Below are 23546 nucleotides of genomic sequence, written 5' to 3' on the forward strand. Positions count from 1 at the left end.
AGATTTACACCTATGATTTCATCTAAAAGTTTTATAGTGTTTGCTCTCATATTTAGCTATTTGGTCCATTTTGAGATAATTTTTATATGTGTTGTGAGGTAGGGAGTCCAACTTTATTCTTTTGTATGTGGATATCCAGTTGTTTCAGCATAATTTGATGAAAAGATTATTTTTCTCAATTGAATTGTCCTAGCATCTTTTTCAAAAGTCAATTGACTGTGAATACGAGTTATTTCTGGACTCTCAATCTATTCCTATTTTACACTTTTTCTTAGAATTGTTTTCTTAATATTACTTTTGCTTCATTCATTGATATTGTATACAAATACAATCAATTTTTGAATATTAATCCTGTATCATGCAACTTTGCTGAACTCATGTATTAGTTCTAATGTTTTCTTAGAGTATTCTTTTGAATTTTCTTTGTATAACATTAGAGGTAGTTTTACACCTTCCTTTCTAATCTGGATGTCTTTTATTTCATTTCCTTGCCTAATTGCCCAGCTATACCCTCCAGTATAAGTTGAATAGAAATGGCAAGAGTATACATCCTCATCTTGTTTCTGATTTTAGGGGGGAATCCTTCAGTCTTTCATCATTAACTATACTAGCTATGGTTTTTTCGTAGATGCCCTTTATCAGGTTGAAGAATTCCCTTCTATTCCTAGTTTGTTGAGTGTTTCTTATCATAAAAGTGTGTTGGATTTGTTAATGCTTTTCCTGTGCCTAATGAGGTGATCACGTGGATTTTGATTTAGTCTTACCTATGTCCTTTTCCAAACATTAAAAGAAAGCTATAAGAAATGTCACTTTCTAAATGGATCATAATTTTACAAAAAGGCATAAAATAGTATTATTGCAAAGCTTTGGTAATCTAAAAGCATCCAACTGAATCAGTTTGAAAAATAAGAGCAAAAGAAAAATAAAGCTGCATGAAGAAATTTTTTTCTTACTAAAAAGATAAAACTTCATCTGCTAATTATCAGAAAATATATTCTTGTAAGAAAAAGTTGCATAATAAATTAACAAGTACTATAATCATTATCATTTTTACATACACATGAAAAAATACATGATTGAATTATTAAAGTTCCCTGGTAATTACCGGCATCTCTTGTTCCAAATGTTTTCATATTAAAATAGAGATTTATATTTCAAAAACATCATTGTATTCACTTAATCAAAACATATCATGCGTTATGTTTTAAAATATCACATTAGCAAGCATGTTGTTGCATAAAAGTTCAGAGCTGTGTTGGCTGGGAAGATAAAAACAAAATATAATTCTCAATTATGGTTTGATTGTGCTCTGTGTAGTATACATAATGCCTTCTGCTTTAATTCGCTCCAATATTGGTCCATAGATCTCCTTTGAAAAGGGCCCCATCAGGCCTTTAGCTTTAATTTCACCTAGAAGAAAATAAATTTGTAGTTACCATTTTAAAGGTGGTATGAAAGGTTAACTTCTACAGCAAGAGTCTCAATACAGCAATAAACTTTGAGTCAACAAATTGTTGGAGGCCTAGGGATTTTTCAAAATAGCAGCTTAAATGTCCCCTACTAAATTATTACTTTGGGACTTTCCTGGTGGTCCAGTGGGTAAGACTCCACGTTCCCCATTCAGGGGACCTGGGTTCAATCGGGGAGCTAGATCCCACATGTGTGCCGCAACTAGTAGTTCGCATGTTGCAACTAAGAAGTCCACATTCCACGACTAAGAGCCCACATGCCGCAATGAAGATCCCGTGTGCCACAACTAAGACCCGGTGCAGCCAAAATAAATACGTAAATATTTTTTTTAAAAATTATTACTTAATCAACACTGTAAGAAAAAGCAGTTAATTGAAAGCACAGCTGGAGTTAGGGACAGATTCTGAATTTATACACTTAACTGCATTAACTACCAAATCAGAGAATAAAGTCTAGTAAGAAAGTAAAGTCAATCTAACTGGTCTGCTTTATTTGCTGATGTCAGTTTTTAAAAAGCATAACACCAACAGAATGAAATTAAAAGCAATCTGGTTATTTGGGCACTGGCATCTGTTAGGGTGGCTGAAAGAGTAAGTCTGGGCACTTTCCTTAAAGACTATGATGCCCTCATCCCTCATCACTTCTTCACTCTGGTTCCTCAATAACTAAGTAGGCGGTTTAATTTTTTTTTTTTTTTTTGCGGTTCGCGGGCCTCTCACTGTTGCGGCCTCTCCCGTTGCGGAGCACAGGCTCCGGACGCGCAGGCTCAGCAGCCATGGCTCATGGGCCCAGCCGCTCCGTGGCATGTGGGATCTTCCCGGACCGGGGCACGAACCTGTGTCCCTTGCATCGGCAGGCGGACTCTCAACCACTGCACCACCAGGGAAGCCCTAGGTGGTTTAATTTGATATTAGCTAATATGATACTGTAGATTTTTTCCCCATTATTTCCCATTTATATGTTTTGGTGTTTTTTATTCCCCTCACACCTTCACAGGGGCCAAATGGGGCGTCATATTCAGACATAATGCTTATTGAATGCAAACATCATCTTAAGGGGAGAGTGGAGAGTTGAAATTTGAATTCATTTAGTTCAAAATATATATTTAGTATTGATAGTATGTTGAGACATGAGGATTAATAAAATGTGGCCTATATTTTTGAAGATCTGGAAATGAATACTCGCTGCTATTTCAGTGTTACCCCCAAAATACAAAAAAATAAGGAAAGAAAAGAAGGCAGTTAACATTCCCTGTGGACCCCTCTATGTGGTAGGAGCTTTATGTATTATTTCACTTTAGTGTCACAACAACCCTATGAATTAGTCATGACAATCCCCACTTTAAAGATGAAGGAACTCTGACTCAGAGATGCTAAGAACTTGCACCCCATCACTCAGTCATCTTGCGACTGAGCTGGGACAGAAATCAGGTCTAACTCCGAAGCCAAGGTTTTTTACTCATCACAAGGTGATCTCTCAGTCAGCCAGCCCTTAGATCTTCTGAACTGGCCCACTTTTAGTGAAAGCCAGTGTCATACTCAAGACTAATTATTTGATATCCAGGCCCTGGATGACTTGGAGATAATATGGAGACAACCTTGGTCCCCCAATGAAAGAACTTACCATCAAGTAACATCTTGGCTGCCATAGCAGTGGGTAACCCCACAGTTTTAGCCATAGCTGAAAAACCATTGACATCCCCGTAAACCACAAGATCAACAGTTTTATTTTCTAAATGTCCTGAAGGATGTCTGATTCCAAAGTTGTCTCTCATCACAATCATATCTTTCTCTCCAGGGCCTTAAAATAAATAAACATACAGTTTAAAACATCACTATCAAAAAAAAAAAAAAAGTCACTATCATTACAACTCCAGTATCGTACTTCATCCCCCTGCGCCTGCCCTGCTGCTTTCGTTTCCCTTCCCATTATGTATATCCTTAAACAATTATGTATACTGCTTTTTAGCCCAAAGACCAAATTAAAAATTCAAGGAAATGATAACTCTAACCAGGTTCCTCTGTCTAGGTGGGTATCACTATAACCTGGTTACAGACACGAGGGTACTGCTGTAGAGGCCATCCCTGCTCCTCCCCAAAATGCTCCTTCAGCATTTCCTTAATGTGTCAAAAATTAAAAGTAAAACTAATGATTTTTTCCTTTGCCATATTACCCAAGTTCACTCTTACTGAATAGTTCTCTTATTCTCCCCTCTGGAAAAATAGTCCAAGTGTTCTTTCCCCATTCCCACTGCGTGGCTCCCGCCCTTCAGTCTAATTCACTGGTTCTTATGATTCCTCTGCTGGGATGTTTAGCCAATAGCCCACGGCCTACCATAGGAAAGCTTCATGGCCAAATGCTTGGAGAGTGCATCCACGAGAGACTCTGCCCGAGGGACTTGTTCATCCCCAAGTAAGCCCAACCTGAGAAGCACGAGAGACGGCTGCATTAGTTCAAGTCCTATACATATGCTCAGTTGGGAAGCAGAAGGGAACGCTCACTGGATTTTATCTTGAAAGGGCAGAATCACAAGATGACAGTTCAAGTTATAGGACTCTCAAGTTATTGTAAAATAATAATAATGAGAGTAATGTTTTAACCTTTAGAATCATCCCCAGACTCTCCCAGGAGTGTTGCCTGGAGCTAGACCTGATGCATTGTAAGTACACACTGTTGCAAAGCTTTTCATGAGATTAATTTACAGGTTAGTTCTCCCACATGAAGGATACCAGCAGCATGAGCCACAGCCACATGAATAAGTGCTTTAAAGTAGTTAAAGGAAGACTGGGAGAATGTCCTACAGGAGAGAAAAAATATCCCACCTTTCTCAGGGACTGAGTAGTGAAGCTGCTCAAAAATAAGTATTTCCCAAGTTATAATTGCCATTGAATTTCTCGCTTTACCTACTTTTTATCTCCACATGAACATGGTACGTGGTAATCTCTCTACAACAGGCCAACATTAGAGCAGCAAATTAATCAAAGACAATGTAAAATGTTTGCTTCTATCTTGACTTTTCTTTGACTAGAAAGCACTAAGTAATCATTGAGCCAGTATTTTGCTCTAGGTTGACTGGTGGGTACCTACCATTCAACAGCCTCCATCTGGGTATTGTCTCCTTCTAGTTTCTTAAAGACAGCTTCCTTAAGCACATCACACTTGGAGGAGGGTGAAACTCCCACTAGATCACAGAGGAGTTCTTTCTGGTTAGAAAGACAAAGATACAAATTCTAAGTTCCAAATAAAATAAAAAATGAGTTGAGAAATTATCCTATTAAGACATTGGACCGCAGGGCCTCCCTGGTGGCGCAGTGGTTGAGAGTCCGCCTGCCGATGCAGGGGATACGGGTTCGTGCCCCGGTCTGGGAGGATCCCATATGCCGCGGAGCGGCTGGGCCCGTGAGCCATGGCTGCTGAGCCTGTGCATCCGGAGCCTGTGCTCCGCAACGGGAGAGGCCACAACAGTGAGAGGCCCGCGTACCACAAAAAAAAAAAAAAAAAAAGACATTGGACCGCAAAAGAACCTCAAATTTTGAATTAGAAATAATTAGAAATAGTAAATTGTGGCACACACATGTGCATACACACATCTGCACACCCACACATCAATAAATGGGTATTTCAGAATGATATTTCAGCAATAAAAGAGTCATGACACCAAATCAATACCAAAAAGGTGATACCATATTTACCATCACATTGACTACCTTTGCAGGTCCTCTCCATCACCTTATCCCTCATTATCCCTCATCGTCCAGAAGTCAATTGTGGCCAGGATAGAGTGAAAGGGGTTTATTGTTGTGGTTGCTAGTAGCAACTAGAGTTCTTTTGTAGGTTCAAGAAATGAGGAAGATTGTGCAGATAATAAAATCTCAAAGGACGAGCACTTAAACAGTGGTCATAGTTTTTCCTAATTTCTAAACAAGACTTTTTCCAGGCTCCCAAGGAAATTGTTATGCTCTAGATTAAGGATCAACAAACTAGTTCACAGGCCAGATTGAGCTCACCACCTGGTTTTGTAAATAAAAAGTTTTACTGGAACACAGCCATGTTCATTTGTTTATGAGCAGTCTGAACTGAGTAGCCTGACAGAGACCACATGACCCATAAAAGCCTAAAGAATTTACAATCTGGCCTTTTACCCCAAAAAAAGTTTGCCAGCCCTTGTTCTAGACTGTAGCTACCAAGACAAGGGGACCAGCCCCAAGAATGCCTGCACCAACCTGCCTCAATATCAGATTCACCATGGATATTTATTCACTCCTGTCCAACAAGTAAATTTATGAAATCTGAAACTTAGATTGAAAAGACTCTCAGATACACAAAAGAACTGAATTTAAAAGCAACTAGCTGGCTTCCCTGGTGGCTCAGTGGTTGAAAATCTGCCTGCCAATGCAGGGGACACGGGTTCGAGCCCTGGTCTGGGAAGATCCCACATGCCGCGGAGCAACTAGGCCCGTGAGCCACAACTACTGAGCCTGCGCGTCTGGAGCCTGTGCTCCGCAAAAAGAGAGTCCGCGACAGTGAGAGGCCCGCGCACCGCAATTAAGAGTGGCTCCCGCTCGCCGCAACTGGAGAAAGCCCTCGCACAGAAATGAAGACCCAACACAGCCAAAAATAAATAAATAAATAAATAAATAAATAATTTTTTTTTAAAAAAAGCAACTGGCTAACCAGAATACCCAAGATCCAAGTTTCTTTGGGACAGTTAATGGGATTAGCAGTATTGATTCTTTTCTCTTTGTGATAAATTTCTAGCATTTCTATTGGACTATGGGCACATTAATTTAAGTTGAATGACCAGCTGGTAACAAGTTAATTCCTGGCAGTTAGTGGAAGCTCTAGATTTTAATACAACACAGATATGGGCATAAACTCAGTAATTAGAAACTCAGATTATGCATGGTTACACATGGTCAAATAAAAGAACGAATGGAATTCGGGCGTTGGGAATCTAGTTCTGCGATACCACCAGGAGCTCTCCTGCTTTCTCAGTTTCAGGAGGCCCAAGCTTAACTCCTGTCATGGGGCCACCACTTAGACAACCGGCAGAGCGCAGAGCAAAATGCAGAGAGCAAGCCCATCTCTGCTCAGGGCTGAGGGAACAATCACGTGGCAGAAGCTGCTGCAGGAAACAGGCCCCGAGAGTCAGCCTCCATGTCCTCTCCATGCTCCCCAAAAAATGAAGTTTGGAAAGGGGGGGCTTTGGGGCTAGGACTTAACTTCCTGCACATAAACCACAGAATGGGTTCTTTGCTGGTCCAAACCCACGTTCAAACCTGACCATTTCAGAAGGCATTTCTGAAGAGCAGCAGACAATGTATAATTCCGGAGTCACTCACCCAGGTGAGCGGATTGGCCTCAGGTCGAAGGGCAGGAAATGCATCTCTGTTTATAAGACCCAGTTTTACAAATCCATTCAGGGCTTTGGCATATCCCTGGAACAAGAGTTATTAAGCCATATATAAATGTTTGTCTTCAAAGAAAAAAATTTTTTTAATTTTTTGAAAATAAGGATCTCTTTTTGTAATTCATTTAGAAAACAGGCTAAAAATAGCCATTTGTATCGCTAGTATTGATGCAGCCACCCTCGGGTTCAAACCAACATCAGTAGTGTCACAACAATTCCACTGGTTTACACAAGAGCCCTTGCAAAACTTGGGTCTTTACTTTTGTTTCTGGGTAACATGTGAGTGGTGTTTTCTGACAGCGTAAGGGAAAATTTCATCTTGTGTTACATGCTCAGGTCAGCAGAATTGTATTTAATAGAATAGTTGTTCTCTCTCTTATAATGGAAGGAGCTTGTAAGAATATCTCCCAATGGGGGGCTTCCCTGGTGGCGCAGTGGTTGAGAGTCCGCCTGCCGATGCAGGGGACACGGGTTCGTGCCCCGGTCTGGGAGGATCCCACATGCCGCGGAGCGGCTGGGCCCGTGAGCCATGGCCGCTGAGCCTGCGCGTCCGGAGCCTGTGCTCCGCAACGGGAGAGACCACAACAGTGAGAGGCCCGCGTACCACAAAAAAAAAAAAAAAAAGAATATCTCCCAATGAAGATAATCCATTCTACAGATTAAAGCCATTATCCTAACGTATATAAGGAGCAAGGGGAAAAGGCAGGCATTAGAGAGGTATTTCTAAAACGCCATCACTCTGATCAAAATTCCTCACGTGTCCTTCATTCTCTACAGGACAGGCCGAGGTTCTTGGCACGTTATGTAGAACCCACCCCAATAAACCCCTCCAGCCTGACTCACTAATCATCCTCTCCACCACTCACCATCCTCCAAACAAGCTGCTGTGCTCTTCCAGAGACCTGGGGCTCGGTGCATGCTGCTCCCATGCTTGGAACGTGGTAACCCCTCTTTCTCATCTATGAAATGTTTACTTTTCTCTTAAGACAAAGCTCAGCACACATACTGAGCTCCCTAGGTGAGTGGGCACTCCCTTCTCCTCTGTATTCCTGTAGCATCTTGTACATACCTCTATGGTGGCACTTAACACAAACTGTAATTAATTGTCTATTCAGCTGCTGAACTGCAGGCATAGAAAGTACGTGTATGTGTGTCCTTCATCCCCATGTCCTCACCCCATTATCCATCATTCCAATATGCTGAAAGAGAACAGATGACTGGATGAATAGATTCTGAATGAAGATGAAGTGAAGGAAGATCATAATGTATGTTCTCCTGTGAGCAAATCACGTTGGGGGCCGGGAGGGAGGGGGGAATGGGAAAGCCAAAATAAGGAGCCTTATAGCCACTGCAATTGAGAGACAGCAGGTGGGGGGAGGAGAAGAAGAAGAAGAAGGAGAAGAAGAGAAGATGGGCAGGAGATTATTTCAGGAAGCAGTAAAATTATTAAGATATAAAATAGTTCCTGTTGCCATTGGATATTTCACAATTTAATGTGTGAATTCTCACATGTCTGAACGGCTGTATTATTCAAACTGTTCAACGTTCCTAATTATAGAATTAAAATTCATTTGCTCTAACCCAATGTAAATATACTTCCAAGAGGAGAAGCAAAAAAGCAATATCCCGAGCCTGCTTCTAGGATCTGATGAATGCTGGGGATCCCTTCTTCCAACATCTCAAATACGGAGACATTTCTCAGCTATTTCTTCATCTCAGAAATAATTTTATGGTGACCTCTAGAAATGAATTTATTATGTGTATTCATTTATCAGTAAGTACTTAGCAAACTGCTGCCATGTGTGAGACTTGTGCTAAGGGCTGAGGCCATAGAGACGAAAAATGCAGTCCCTACTCATGAAGAAACTACAGTCCAGGAGAAGGGTCAGATAAGTCCAACAAATAAGGCCTGGCACATAGTGAGCAAAACCACGACCCCTGAGGACTACGATACACTGGGCTGTCATAGGTGCTACGAAAGAGGTAAATGCCGAGCTATGGGCGCACAAGGAGGGGAACTCACGTAGATGTCGGGGAGGAGAGTCAAGGAGAGGAATTAAGAAAGATCCTGGGGCTTCCCTGGTGGCGCAGTGGTTGAGAGTCCGCCTGCCAATGCAGGGGACACGGGTTTGTGCCCCGGTCCGGGAAGATCCCACATGCCGCGGAGCGGCTGGGCCCGTGAGCCATGGCCGCTGAACCTGTGCGTCCGGAGCCTGTGCTCCGCAATGGGAGAGGCCACAACAGTGAGAGGCCCACGTACCGCGAAAAATAAAAAAAAGAACTGGGCACAGACATTCAATTTTCACTTTTTTCAACCAGACCGGAAACCAGAATCGCTTGCTAGAAGTCATCCTGAGAACAAACCTGTGTTCTGAGGAAAGTGTGTGGCCAGACTGAAATCCCAAGTACCCTCTGTATCAGATATCGGGCCCCTGAACTTCCTGAATCACCAGACATGGAAGAGGAACAGAATTGGTCGCAGGGATAGCTTCACTCCTCAAGAAGTGCCATGTACAGATACCTCTGAGGCCTGACTACAAAGCAGTAGAGTTGGTTTACAAGGGAAAAATTCCAGAACTAATACACCCTAATGCATGTTGTCCCTTTCAAGAGGGGTTACCTTAGGACCTGAACACTCATTTCAATGATGCTGCCATGGCTAAAAACATTTTGGATCTCTTTAAGTATTGCCTTTGAAACTGAGACATGAGCAACTCAACATTAGTTGTATTCCTTTGTAGAAATGTCACGTTAAGAGTCATTTTTCTATCAAATTGTATCCTAACCGGAACCTTTGTCATCTGTTGGGCTCTGTGTGGTTTGTAAAAAGCAGCCTTGCAAGTATGGACATGATTTCTGAAGAGTACATCTTTACTAAAACTAAAAATAGAATTACCATATGACCCAGCAATCCCACTCCTGGGCATATACCCAGAGAAAAGACATATGCACCCCAATGTTCATTGCAGCACTGTTTACAACAGCCAGGTCATGGAAGCAACCTAAATGCCCATTGACAGATGAATGGATAAAGAAGATGTGGTATGTATATACAATGGAATATAACTCAGCCATAAAAAGGAACAAAATTGGGTCATTTGTAGAGATGTGGATGGACCTGGAGACTGTCATACAGAGTGAAGTAAGTCAGAAAGAGAAAAACAAATATCGTGTATTAACGCATATATGTGGAATCTAGAAAAATGGTACAGATAAACTGGTTTGCAAGGCAGAAATAGGGACACAGATGTAGAGAACAAACGTATGGACACCAAGGGGGAAAAGCGGGGGGTTAGGGGGGATGAACTGAGAGATTGAGACTGACATTTCAATATGTATAAAATAGAAAACTAATAGGAACCTGCTGTATAAAAATAAATAAATAAATAAAAAATTTGAAAAAGAGTACATCTTTACTGACTTTCATAACAACTGCCCAATATTTATTTATTGAGAGTTTTTTAGTGTGCTCTAGGCCAGTATTTTTATAGATTATGATTATGTGGTAATTTATCCTTCCTAGTTCTTTATTCTGAATGATGGTTGGAAAAGGCCCGGAACAGGGAGATGAGTTGCCATGTTCACAGTGCTCATTGTTAGCATGTGATGGTATTTGGCTTGGAAATGTTGCGTTGCATTTTTTGAACCCTCAGGCTTCGAGAACAGCTATGATATTTTCCAAAGTGCAGAAATGCTCCAAATGACAAAATTGAACACCAAAAACTTTGTCGTTCAAACAAAAAAGATACCAACAAGAGAAACTTAAAGACAATTTGCTTTAGTAATAATTGATGTAGGTCACTTCACTTAAGCCCTAGTTTCCTCTTCTGCAGAATGATATCACTGTACCAGAGGACCTCTGAAGTTTCATTCCAGATCTGAAATTCTCTCAACAAGCCTCTCGTTGACCCATGTAAGGACTTTGCACTTGGAATGATGGAGCTCCCACAGTAGCAGGAGCCTTATTTTAGGGGGTCTTTTATATCCCCCTACTACCTATCCGCCTCTTGTGGTTAAAAGCATACCTCCTCCCCAGACCCCATTGGCAGAAATCCATCCCCTGCTTCTCTGGTGCTTCTTGCACCAAAAAGAGTTGGTGGGGGAGATAATTTTCATGCTTTCCCTTGGCGACAAGAACAAGGAACTGCACTTCTATGAGTTTTTGAGGAGAAGAGAATATAAGGAGATTCCCCATTATACTACTCATTTATCCTATGAACTATTCAGATTCACTCACTGCAAATCTTACATTATGTTCACTGCCGTTCCCTGGTGTCCAGGAGTATAAAGGACTTATTTTATTTAGAACCCAGATCAACTAGTATGAAAGATTCTCATTTACACAAGTAATGTTGTTCAAAAATAGCCTTTAAAAAATATACCAATGTTTTCTTTACACATAGCTTAGGAGGCATTCATTTCTCTAATGCCAAATTTGAAGACACCAGCAAATATTATGTATGGGGACTGACACTGTTTTACAAAACATGACCTGGTTTGTGATTCAAGGAGGTTTCTCACATTAAAAAATAAAACAATTTTTTAAAATGTGTACTGGACATTCGTATTTATGATCCTAGTAGCTACACCCCATTTTGTGGTAAAAACATTTCAGATTCACTTGGGAAAGTCAGCACTGGGGACATAAAACAGGGGCCAAAGCTGACTGGCACCTTTTATTGCACTGACCTCAGGGGCTAATGAGACAAAAACTGTACTTCTGGCTGTGAAGAAGTACTTTTTCTTTCTCACTGGATTTGAACCTAAGAGGCTGCCACCATCTTGCCATCCCTGTGAAACAGGGGACTCAGCCAGTGCTTGAAGGAAGAGCTGAGAGGTGAAGAGAAACTACTACGTGCCAGTGAGGTCACAACCCTCAAACCTCAGTACACCTGAAGCTGACCCTTCACCTGTCCCCCCTTCTCATGAGTCAAAAATTTCCTTTTTGCCCCAGCCACTTTGAGTTGTCTCGTGAAACAGTCAATCAAAAGAGCCCTGAAGGGAGAGCAGCTCGGGGCTCTGTGACCACGTAGAGCAGTGGGATAGGGAGGGTGGGAGGGAGACGCAAGAGGGAGAGGATATGGGGATATATGTATATGTATAGCTGATTCACTTTGTTATAAAACAGAAACTAACACGCCATTGTAAAGCAATTATACTCCAATAAAGATGTTAAAAAAAAACCAATTTTTAAGTAAAATAGTTACATATAGAGTAAAAAAAAGAAAGAAAGAGCCCTGAGAAAAAAGATGCCAGTCTGGTTTGTTTTTTTTTGTTTGTTTTTTATACATTACAAAATGATCACCATGATGAGTCAATTACCATCTGTCACCATACAACGATACTACATTATTATTGACTACATTTCATACCTGTGACATGTACATTTCATACCTGACTCATTCATTTTGTAACTGGAAATTTGTACCTCTTAATAGCCCTCACCTATTTCCCCTTCCCTCTGGAAGCTACCTGTTTATTCTGTGTATCTATGACTTTGGTTTTTTTTTTTTTAACATTTGTTCATTTATTGTTTTTAAATTCCACATATAAGTGAAATCATATGGTATTTGTCTTTCTATGACTTATTTCATTTAGCATAACACCCTCCAGTTCCATCCATGTTGTTGCAGATGACAAGAATTCATTCTTTTTTACAACTGAGTGATATTCCACTGCGTGTGTGTGTGTATGTATACACCACATCTTCTTTATCCATTCGTCTATTGATGGGCACTTAGCTTGCTTCCTTATCTTGGTTATTGTAAATAGTAAGCATAGGGGTGCCAGTATGGTTTATCATCTTAATTATTTCAATTATGAAGAAAAATTAAGTGTTCACATCACTTATATCAAAACAGGCAACATGATCATCTCAAATAGAGCCACTTACCTTGTACCTCAGCGTCCCCCGTAATAAAGTGTGAGCATATGGAATGCCATAAATCTCAGCATATTTGGTACTGTCTCTGTTAGGATAACTTTCCAAATTTAATCCGGGGAAATAATCCATAGGAGTAACCGAATCCAGAAAGGAGACACCCCCTACCACATTCACAACCTGAGGAATATTGAAAAGGCACACATGGGGTTAAGACAGTGTATTCCTCTTTGGATTTACCTGCATTATTTTCATAAGAAAGAAATCCAGATTTTACAAGAAAGCAATAGGGGATTTGAAAAAAAATTTTTAATGAAACTATGCTAATCAACATCCCATATTCTTCAAGCTGTTTTACTAATATCATAATTCACAAGGCCATTGTTCTCCCAAGCTTTAAAATCTGATTTAAAGCATTTCGTTTTTTACTCAGATCTTGTTTCTGATTTTTCCTTGCCCCTGGATGAGATGGCACTGGATTATGTCTCAGGAGAGTTTTGTTTTGTTTTTAAATAAACAATATGCTATAAGCAACAGATACTCAAAGTGGCTTCTGTGCTCAAACAGCAATGGCCATATTCTCACTGTTCTTTCTCTTCACTCCCTTCCCCCTTCTTGAATGCTAGCTACATCAGGCACCAGTCTTGCACATCCATTCACACAGCTAGCATTTACGGACCACCTGCTATGTGTGTGCCAGGATCACACCTGGGAATAAGGACAGTGATGAATAAGATTCAACTCCTGCCTCCGTGCCATCCTTTGTTCATTGAACAAACTTTTACTTAATGTCTACCAAGACCCAGGAGCTGCACTAGAGCAACAATAAAGTGCTCACAGCCTGGACTACTCAACCAACATGTGTATGTTGGGAAATGGAGTGGGGGAGATGCCCTCTCACAAGAAGGACAGTGCAATGAACATACAGTGAAACTCAAAAGAAAATACTACCTCCTGATCTTACTGCCTCTGAGAAGTTATGTCACCGATTCCCAAGCTCTTCTGATTTCTCAGTAATCCTCGTTCCTACATCTCTCCCCCCATCATACACAATCAAAATGCAGTGAAGCATTTTTTTCTGTTAATTTTGATTAAAGGGCTAAATTTTTCTTTCGATTTGTGAGGTTGATGATCATCCTTGAGATCATGGAAAACATTCTGGAGTAATAAAATCAGGGCTGAGAATCCTGGTGGAACTAGACTTTTTGTCCTGCTTGCACCACTGGAAACAATCTCTGACCACATCTAAAAGCTGCACGAAACAACGCTGCACAAGGGAGCTGGTGATGTACCTTCTGGTGGAGTCTGAGTGATTTGCTCAAAGGAGTCTTCGGCTAAACTTAATGATTCACAGGGTTTATTTGTAGGGAGGTTCTGAGTATGTCTTGGTATGAAAGGGAAAATGGAAAGGTATGTATATGTATAGCTGAAGCCCCAGAAGGGAACAGGCAGTGCTGACCACAGAGTCATGCCTGGAGGGGCCTCTGCAGTCAAAGGCTCACTTTGAAAAGCACCAAGGACCATCAAAAATCCCAGGAGTGAGAATCAGAAGGAAGTGAGGAATGCTTTTCATTTAAGTTTCTTGTCAAACTCTTCTGAACTTCACAGTAAACATTTCCTGAAGAGCCATTTCTGTACTTTTTCTTTAAAACAAATTTCTTCCATCAGGATTCTAAATTTTTTTAAAAAGTCTAATAAAAAGGCAAATGTTTACTTTTAGGGTCTTCCCACCCATCTCTCTTCTACAACCTATGGCAATTCTAAAGTTTGGTTTACTTGTTTGCAGGTTAGGGATTTTTAAAGAAAAATTCAATAAAGACCACTATATTCCAGCACTGTACTAATCAGAAATAAATCATCTGGTTCCTAAGTCTATCATGAGATCCTTGTAAAGAAAACAGGGAAATATAAGCTGAATGGTAATGATCCATTTAGAGACTGACGGCCGCTGAAGCAACTTGACCCCCAAATTACTGGGTCATTTGATATCAATTCAGAGTTGTATTTCTAGTGTCCTATCATGGGATTTATTAATAAGCCCCACCCTATATGACTTAGATAAGAAAGAGAGACATATTTATCCATTTGGCAGAGAATATGCATTTTTTTTCTGATTCAACAATGATTACATCCAAGACCCACTCCCAGCAGAAACACTGGCTCATTACTCGTTGCTGGTGTTCTAAGTGTGATACTTCCCCACACGTGCACCCACACCCACACGTCCCCCAACCACTGAGAACCACTGACAATAAGCTGGATTACTAAACCAACAAGACATTTAACACAGGCAATATACAGACAAGCATTTATGCGGGCCCACTGTGTGCCAGGTGCCTTATATACATTACCTTTAATCCACACAATAACCCACTTTTCAGAGGTGAAAACTGAGGCTAATTTAAATCTGCCAGGGGCAGATTTAAACCCAGGTCTATTTGACTCCAATGTCCATGTTCTTTCTACTATACCATACTGTCCCCTTAATTGTGCTCATCTGTGGATCAGTAGTTTGAAAAGGATATTAATTGACTAGGTACAGCATTCCTGATCATGCCACCAGTGATGTACCTGAAAATTGAGTTAAGAATGGTTGCAGGTGGGCTTCCCTGGTGGCACAGTGGTTAAGAATCCGCCTGCCAATGCAGGGGACACTGGTTCGAGCCCTGGTCCAGGAAGATCCCACATACTGTGGAGCAGCTAAGCCCGTGTGCCACAACTACTGAAGCCCGTGAGCCACAACTACTGAGCCCATGAGCCACAACTACTGAAGCCTGCACACCTAGAGCCCATGCTCCTCAACAAGAGAAGCCGCTGCAATGAGAAGCCCGTGCACTGCAACGAAGAGTAGCCCCTGCTTGCTGTAACTAGAGAAAGACTGCATGCAGCAACAAAGACCCAGCATAGCCAAAAATAATAAATAAAATAAATAAATTAAAAAAAAAAAAAAGAATGGCATAGAGAGTAGCAGCTACAAAGGGAAGGCTGGATGCTGCAGTCAAGGGAGGGGCAGGCAATAGGAAGAGAGCCAGAAAACCTATCTCAAATCTGTGTTTGCAGAGCGAGCACGATCCTTACTTAGTGTATTTGTTTAGCTTGGGAGTGGCTTGGGATAGGAGGCTGAAGGAGGTGATGGCGAAGGTCTGCCATGTCACCTCCGAGGTGTCACCAATGTCCCACCACCCATGGAGGGAACAGAACTCAGAGGAGACACAGTCACTGTCTCCAAACATGTGGAAGGAAATCAGATGCATTAGAAACAGGATTAGAAGTTAGAAGTTAGCAGTAGTACCAGAGGTAGATCTCATTGTCCTACATCCTTGCAGTTATTTCCAATGAGATACATCCTAATTCCTAGGCCACTGCCTGAGTTGCCGGAAAAGTTTAAGGTTTCAACTTAAAAGCAAAAGCCAGGGGCTTCCCTGGTGGTGCAGTGGTTGAGAGTCCGCCTGCCGATGTAGGGGACATGGGTTCGTGCCCTGGTCCGGAAGATCCCACATGCCGTGGAGCGGCTGGACCCATGAGCCATGGCTGCTGAGCCTGCGCGTCCGGAGCCTGTGCTCCACAACGGGAGAGGCCACAACAGTGAGAGGCCCACGTACCGCAAAAAAAAAAAAAAAAAAAAAGCAGAAGCCAGAGAAGTCACCTGGCTCTCCCGTGATGATTCTGTGTATTACATAAGGCCTGCTCCATGGTGGAGGGTGATGGTGACAGAGGCGATGGAGGGACAAGAGGTTTTGAGATGTTTAACAGTCTGGGTTAGGAGACAGACTGACACACTTGAATTACTGAGTGAATAATACAGCATCTGGAAAAAGTGTTAGACACAGACAACCAAAGTGTGGGAGTTCAAACAGAAGAATAGTGAACAGGGGCTGGAGTGGTCAGGAAGAGCTGCATCCACAAAAGGAGACCTTGAAAAAAGTATGATTTTAGCAAAGAGAAGAAAAGCATCGTGTTTTCTCTTGGTGTCCTCCACAGTGTCAGGGAGATGCAAAAAGCACTCCTCTTTTACAAAAGGAGTTCAGGATAAAAGGGAAAAACTTCAAATTCAACAAATACAACTTTTGCTGCCTGAAAATAACCTCTTGTTTTTCCTGAGCTCCTAACACCATTAATTTCTGTATGCAGCTGATATTTGCTAGGGACTTAGGACATGCCTGATGATCTGCTGTTTAGCAGATTGTAATCTATATGACCTCACTGAGCCCTACTACAAGAACTCTGCAAGGCTGGTGTGATTATGCTTATCTTCAGGCAAGGAGCCCAAAGCTCAGAGGGATGAAATGATTGTTCTAGTGCCACCCAGCCAGCAATGGCAGAGCTAGAGGACAAAGACAGACACACTAGTATCAGGTTCCATGCTCTTTCTGTTGCACACATTGCATTCCACTGACCTTCTCCTTGTTATCATCTTTATCTTTTATATGGCCTCCTGAGAATAAGCATTTTACCCAGCTGAAGCAAGAATTCTTCCTGCATTCACATGTGAGGTTTTTTTTTTTTTTTTTTTTTTTTTTTCGCGGTACACGGGCCTCTCACTGTTGTGGCCTCTCCCGTTGTGGAGCACAGGCTCCGGACGCGCAGGCTCAGTGGCCATGGCTCACGGGCCCAGCCGCTCCGTGGCATGTGGGATCCTCCCGGACCGGGGCACGAACCCATGTCCCCTGCATCGGCAGGCGGACTCTCAACTACTGCGCCACCAGGGAAGTCCTCACATGTGAGTTTATACGAAACATAGGCCAGTCTCTGTTCCATGACTGCAGAAGGCAGAAGTTGCAGAGGAGATCGACAGTGCCATAGAAAAGGACGTGTGCCTGGTAGAACCTGAGACTGAGACCCAAACCTTCATGATTCCTAGAATTGGAGAACTAGATTGCCTGGCCTTTGGTGACACCGAGGGATGTCAGCACTTGGACCAGAACTCAAGGGTTCTGTTTCATATCCTGAAACATGTGAAGGTGTCTTTCCAGAATCAAGGTCAAGTGTCTTGCTTGTCCAGTAGTGTTTTCAGTGCAACTGTGGTCCTCTGGTCACTAAGCCTGTCCATCTCAAATTCAGCTGCACATTAGAACCATTTGGGAAGTTTTTAAAGATCCCCAAGCCCAAGCAAATCAGAATCTCTGGGGATGAGGCCCAGACATCAGGAATTTTTAAAGTGCCTTGGTGATTCCCGTGTTCAGCCAAGGCTGTGAGCCGCGCTCACAGGTACAGAAGTCAATGGCTGACAGTGACATTCACCTTAAGAAATTCTTTCAATTTACTCCGGTTTTTACACGAAATACACTTAGATCACAGATACACTGAGAACTTATAATACTGCTGCCAGAATAATCTTTTTTAAGACCCACATCTGATCAAGTAATTCATCACTCCCTGCAGAGTTGGGACTATGGTGAGGTGAGTGAGGTGCTTTGGGCACAAAATATAAAGAGGAACCCTTGGTCTAGTTATGTTTCTTCCTAAATGTGAGTCTTTCCTTACAGTCAAGAGCATAAACTATGAAAGCAGACAGATGTGATTTGGACACTGCTCAGCAGTCATGAGTGACAGGGTCTCTGCCAGGCTGGCACCTTCTTGTCCCTCAAGGCTGAGCACATCTTCTCTTCCCTGTTAATTTTCCTCTCCCTGACCTCCTCACCAAGGTCAAGTCAAAAGTCAATTGGCCTCTCATCTGCATCGCTGTGGCACTTTAGCATACTTTGGAACTTCTCTCATTGAATTATACCTATTTATTCTACTGTCTGCCTTTCCTGCCATGAAGCGATCTGGTAAAAGAGGGGGAAAAAAAGGCTTTAGAGTTAGTTAGATCTGGGTTTGAATCCCAGCTGCATGACTGTGAACATTCTTTTTGCGCCACAGTTTCCTTATAGTAAAATGATGAAAACAGTACTAAACTCAGAGCGCTCTTACGTTCTGCCACACAGCAGCTGGGAAGAAATCTTAGTTTCCTTCCTTGACCCATCACGCCCTCCATTCCGAGAGCTACCCCCATTCTAGTTGTGAGTTCTCTGAGATCAGAAACTTCATTCAGCATGACAACCTTTAGTGCCTTGGCCCAAGTCTTGCACATAGTAGGGACTCAGTAAATGTTTGTCAGGCTGAAATAAATTGCAAGATGACCAGTAGTTATGCACGCAGAGAAGTTAAGAAGTGAGTGTTTCAACGGCAGAAACAACTTGCAAGAGGGCAAAGAGGAAAGAATGAGCCTGGGCTTTGCTGGGAACCATGAGGAGACCACACGGAATGGAACAGAAAACACACACTGGGAACCAGTGCAGGAGGAGAGAATGGAGGGCAAGCAGCACAGCCAGCATTAAAGGGCGTTGGTATTGGGGAGGAAGTGTTTGGAAAGTGTTTGAAAGTGTTTCTTAGGCAGTTATTGCAGGTTTGTATCTCTAAAGCTTTGATGATGAGCCTTCACCTTTCCATTGAGCAGGTAGGTGGCGGGCTGCATTATGTTCATCAAAACTCCCACTGGACTCCAGCTAAATTTGTATCTCAAAGGATTGTCTGAATGTTCAGGGGCTGGAAGCCCACCACAGTAGGAAACATAAGATTCAATCTGAAAAATAAAGAATCAATAAATTAGGGAAATTAACAATTAGTTATGGAGAATAATCTATCCAAATCTATCCAAGTAATTAATTGAGTACAATGACACAAATAAGGTAACCTTGTTACAGGTTCTCCTTTCTTAAAGTTACAAAGGCTTTCAAAAATACATCCTTAAAGCCAAACACCATTTGATTAAGTCAGTTATATTTTTATATATATATATGTGTGTGTTTATATATGTATATATATTTTTTAATCATCTAGAGATTGTGGCTAACATTTTGCTCCATTAAAAATCCAGCTATTAGTTCAATTCTGCTTGGTCAGTGCCTCCTGACTTTTAATTCAAATTATATACTTCATTATAATTTGATTATATATGTATAATTATTAGTATTAATTAATATGTAATTAATATAAAATATTAATTGGTATGGTATATAATTTAATTAATTTGACTCTATATTTGATTCTCTATATTACATATGTGTGTATATATATATATATATAATATATAACCTGTTTTAGGTTATATATATATTATGTTAGGTTAGGTTTAATCTGAGTCATCACATTTTCATGTCCAATAGTTCTTTCTTATGTGTAAAAGATACTTTATATACCAACAGGTTGATAATATTACAAAGAATTTTTCCCACTTTTAAAAGTCAAATCTTATTATAGAATCTCCAAAGCATTCTAAAATCTTTTATCAAACCAAAATATATATTATAGTAGCATCTATTTATCTAAAAATCTATTGTTAAGGCTTGGACTTTTTTTTTTACCATACAAATATTTCTGCAGTTTCAAAATTTTACTTGAAATTTCTAGTCAAAGTATGAGTTAGAATATAGCAGTTTCTTCTCCAAATAGACTAAAGACCTTAAATGTAACACCAGAAACCATGAAACTCCTAAAGGAAAACATAGGCAGAACACTCTTTGACACAAATTGCAGCAATGTTTTTTTGGATCTGTCTCCCAAAGCAAAGGAAATAAAAGCAAAAATAAACAAATGGGACCTAATTAAACTTAAAAGCTTTTGCACAGCAAAGGAAACTATCCACAAAGCAAAAAGACAATCTACTGAATGAGAGAAAATATTTGCAAATGATATGACTGATAAGGGGTTAATAGTCAAAATATAAGGGCTTCCCTGGTGGCGCAGTGGTTGAGAGTCCACCTGCTGATGCAGGGGACACGGGTTCGTGCCCCAGTCCAGGAGGATCCCACATGCCGCGGAGCAGCTAGGCCCGTGAGCCATGGTCGCTGAGCCTGCACGTCCAGAGCCTGTGCTCCGCAACGGGAGAGGCCACAACAGTGAGAGGCCCGCGTACCACAAAAAAAAAAAAAAAAAATATATATATATATATATAAATAGCTCATATAACTTAACATCAAAAAAACAAACAACCTGATTAAAGAATGGGCAGAAGACCTGAATAGACATTTTTCCAAAGAAGAAATGCAGATGGCCAATAGGCACATGAAAAGATGCTCAACATCATTAATCATCAGGGAAATGCAAATCAAAACCACAGTGAGATATCACCTCACACATGTCAGAGTGGCTGTCATCAACAAGAACACAAATAACAAATGTTGGTGAGGATGTGGAGAAAAGGGAACCTTCATACACTATTGGTGGGAATGTAAATTGGTGCAGCCACTGTGAAAAACAGCACAGAGGTTTCTCAAAAAACTAAAAATAGAACTACCACATGACCCAGCAATCCCACTCCTGGGTATATATCTGAAAAAAACAAAAACACTAATTCGAAAAGATACGTGCACCCCAATGTTCATAGCAGCATTATTTACAATTGCCAAGATATGGAAGCAACCTAAGCATCCATTAACGGATGAATGGATAAAGAAGATGTGGTACATATATACAATGGAATACTATTCAGCCATAAAAAAGAATGAAATTTTTCCATTTGCAACAACGTGGATGGACTTGTAGGGTACTATGCTAAGTGAAATAAGCAGACAGAGAAAGGCAAATACTGTATGATATCACTTATATGTGGAATCTAAAGAATACAACAAACTAGTAAATACAATAAAAAAGAAGCAGACTCACAGATATAGAGAACAAACTGGTGATTACAAATAGGGAGAGGGAAGGGAGGAGGGGTAGATGACTAAGAGGTACAAACTATTATGCATAAAATAAGCTACAAGGAATATATCCAACACAGGGAATATAGCCAACATTTTAAAATAATTATAAATGGAGTATAACCTTTAAAAAAAGAATACAGTAGTTTCTTTAATCAGAATTATAGAAAGAGTATTTCTGTACACAAAAATCTGGACCTCTTAATATTTTCCTAAATGGACCTTTGGGTGTCAGTTGGGCTCACCGTGGCTCCCACTTCTTTGGCCTTATCTATCGTTTCCATTGCCAACATATGATCAAGACCAGGGTCCAATCCCAATTCGCCAATGATTGTGATGCCAGCATCTTCCACACTGAAACAGGTGGAAAGAGCAGGAAGAAAAATTTGGATAGAAAATAAAAACAATTCCATGGAGCTACTATGTTGAAAAGCTACTGAAACTTACCTCTTTTCTAATTCTTTTAACACCGGGGTGATATAGCTTGCAGTGATCATGTTAACCTTGCTTGCGATGCATGCCTTGGCCACAAGAGGATGCAATACATAAGGCAACAAGCTTAAAAATAGAAGGAGAAACTAATCAGAAACTTTCTTTTCCAACCGTCCCTCCAATGTACCTTGAACTGCACTAAAGTGAAGACATCACACTGATTATTCTCTCAGAGATGATCAATGACTCCTTGAAGACTACAGAATAAATTCATCCTGTTATCATATTTAAAACTCTCCACAATATGACCTTCACTTAACCTTTCTATTTTTCCTCCTTGCATCTCCTTCATAAACCATATATGGGGACCAAAGAAGCTATTGTAATTCTCCACTCACAGTCTTTACTTTTCCATTTGTGAACTTTTACTCTCACCGTGTCTTCCACTTGAAATAGTCCCTCACCCACCCACCCCCATCCAGATCATACCTTCCTTAAAGAAATGTCTGAAAAGGTAACTCCTCCAAGAAGCTTTCCCAGATTCCCCCAAATCTAGATCTTCCTCTGTATACACTCAGCTATCCCTTTGTAACATTTAATGGACTTTATTCTACTCATCCTTATATTTCTATGGTTTTCTGTCTTGGGTCCCCTAGTAAAAGGTAAGGTTGCTATTTTTTTACCTCCACATCTCTCAAATGGCTATCGTTAAACTAAGTCAAAGTGACCCATATGTTACATTAAAGAGTAGAGTCTAGGAAAGGCCAGGGGAAGAAATAAGTTTCAATGGTATTGTTAGGTGTAAAAGCTATCGAAACAGCTAAACGTCTATATGGTAAGCAAAAAATGAAACTGTATTCAAAACTCAACTTTGGGTGTTCTAAGAATCTGGCTCTGGTATTTTACTTTGGTGCTGGGACTACACAATCACAAAAAAATGAATTTCCATAAATTTACATATAAATGAGTATATTCATATTCTATCCAAGAAATAACAAGCATCCTGTCAATCACATAGTAATATTTAAGTTCTACTAGCTTATTGCCTATTTGGCAAAGCAATCTACACAGTACCAATGAAAATATAAATATAAACTTGTAAACATTATTACAGTATATCACTGTACTTGTTAAATTCCTCCTGTTTATTTCATATTTTCTCTATTTCACATAAAACAAAACAATAAAACCACCTCTCAGGCACTTATTCCTCCTCAGGTTAATAGAACAGAGTATTGTTACTTAGATTTATTATCATGCAGAATAAAATTGGGTACATATTTTGCCAGTAACAATATGAAAGCCCTTGATCTCTGTTTTTTGGCTTTTTTAATCAAAAATAATTATTAGTAAATATGGTAGCCCTTTAAAAGCCAATGAACAAAATACTTGCAAAACTCTTAGTTGGAAAAGTATTAATAGAAAATGTTCAGTGGCATCATCTTAAAGGTTAGTGGGGATTTTTTTGTCACATTCTCCACAGTGAAAACCTACCTGATAAAAACTTTATCCAGATTTAATAATATTTTTAAATTTGGGCATTATCAGCACTAACCTAATAATATGCTGAGAACTAGAATAATAGAACTTCGATTGATGGTGCCTATTTTAGACAAAGGGATTAGAGTTCATAATTCATTGTGTATGTAATATAGCAACTACTCAAGAG

At 40.5% G+C, this 23546-nt stretch overlaps 1 protein-coding gene across 1 annotated transcript in view; it reads right to left on the reverse strand.

The window, feature by feature from the left end:
• Positions 1–1131: 1131 nt before the first annotated feature.
• Positions 1132–23546, reverse strand: part of AASS (aminoadipate-semialdehyde synthase) — a 48750-nt gene continuing 26335 nt past the window's right edge. Inside the window, exons 15-23 of the mRNA XM_079711944.1 lie at positions 21893–22003; positions 21691–21799; positions 19186–19326; positions 12774–12941; positions 6813–6908; positions 4558–4673; positions 3805–3893; positions 3094–3270; positions 1132–1410 (exon numbers count right to left, since the gene is read on the reverse strand). Coding sequence (XP_079568070.1) covers positions 1292–1410; positions 3094–3270; positions 3805–3893; positions 4558–4673; positions 6813–6908; positions 12774–12941; positions 19186–19326; positions 21691–21799; positions 21893–22003 — 1126 coding nt within the window. The 3' untranslated portion in view covers positions 1132–1291. The remainder of the gene's footprint in view (positions 1411–3093; positions 3271–3804; positions 3894–4557; positions 4674–6812; positions 6909–12773; positions 12942–19185; positions 19327–21690; positions 21800–21892; positions 22004–23546) is intronic.

This window comes from Hyperoodon ampullatus, assembly GCF_949752795.1.
Source record: "Hyperoodon ampullatus genome assembly, chromosome: 9".
Classification (NCBI taxonomy): domain Eukaryota; kingdom Metazoa; phylum Chordata; class Mammalia; order Artiodactyla; family Ziphiidae; genus Hyperoodon; species Hyperoodon ampullatus.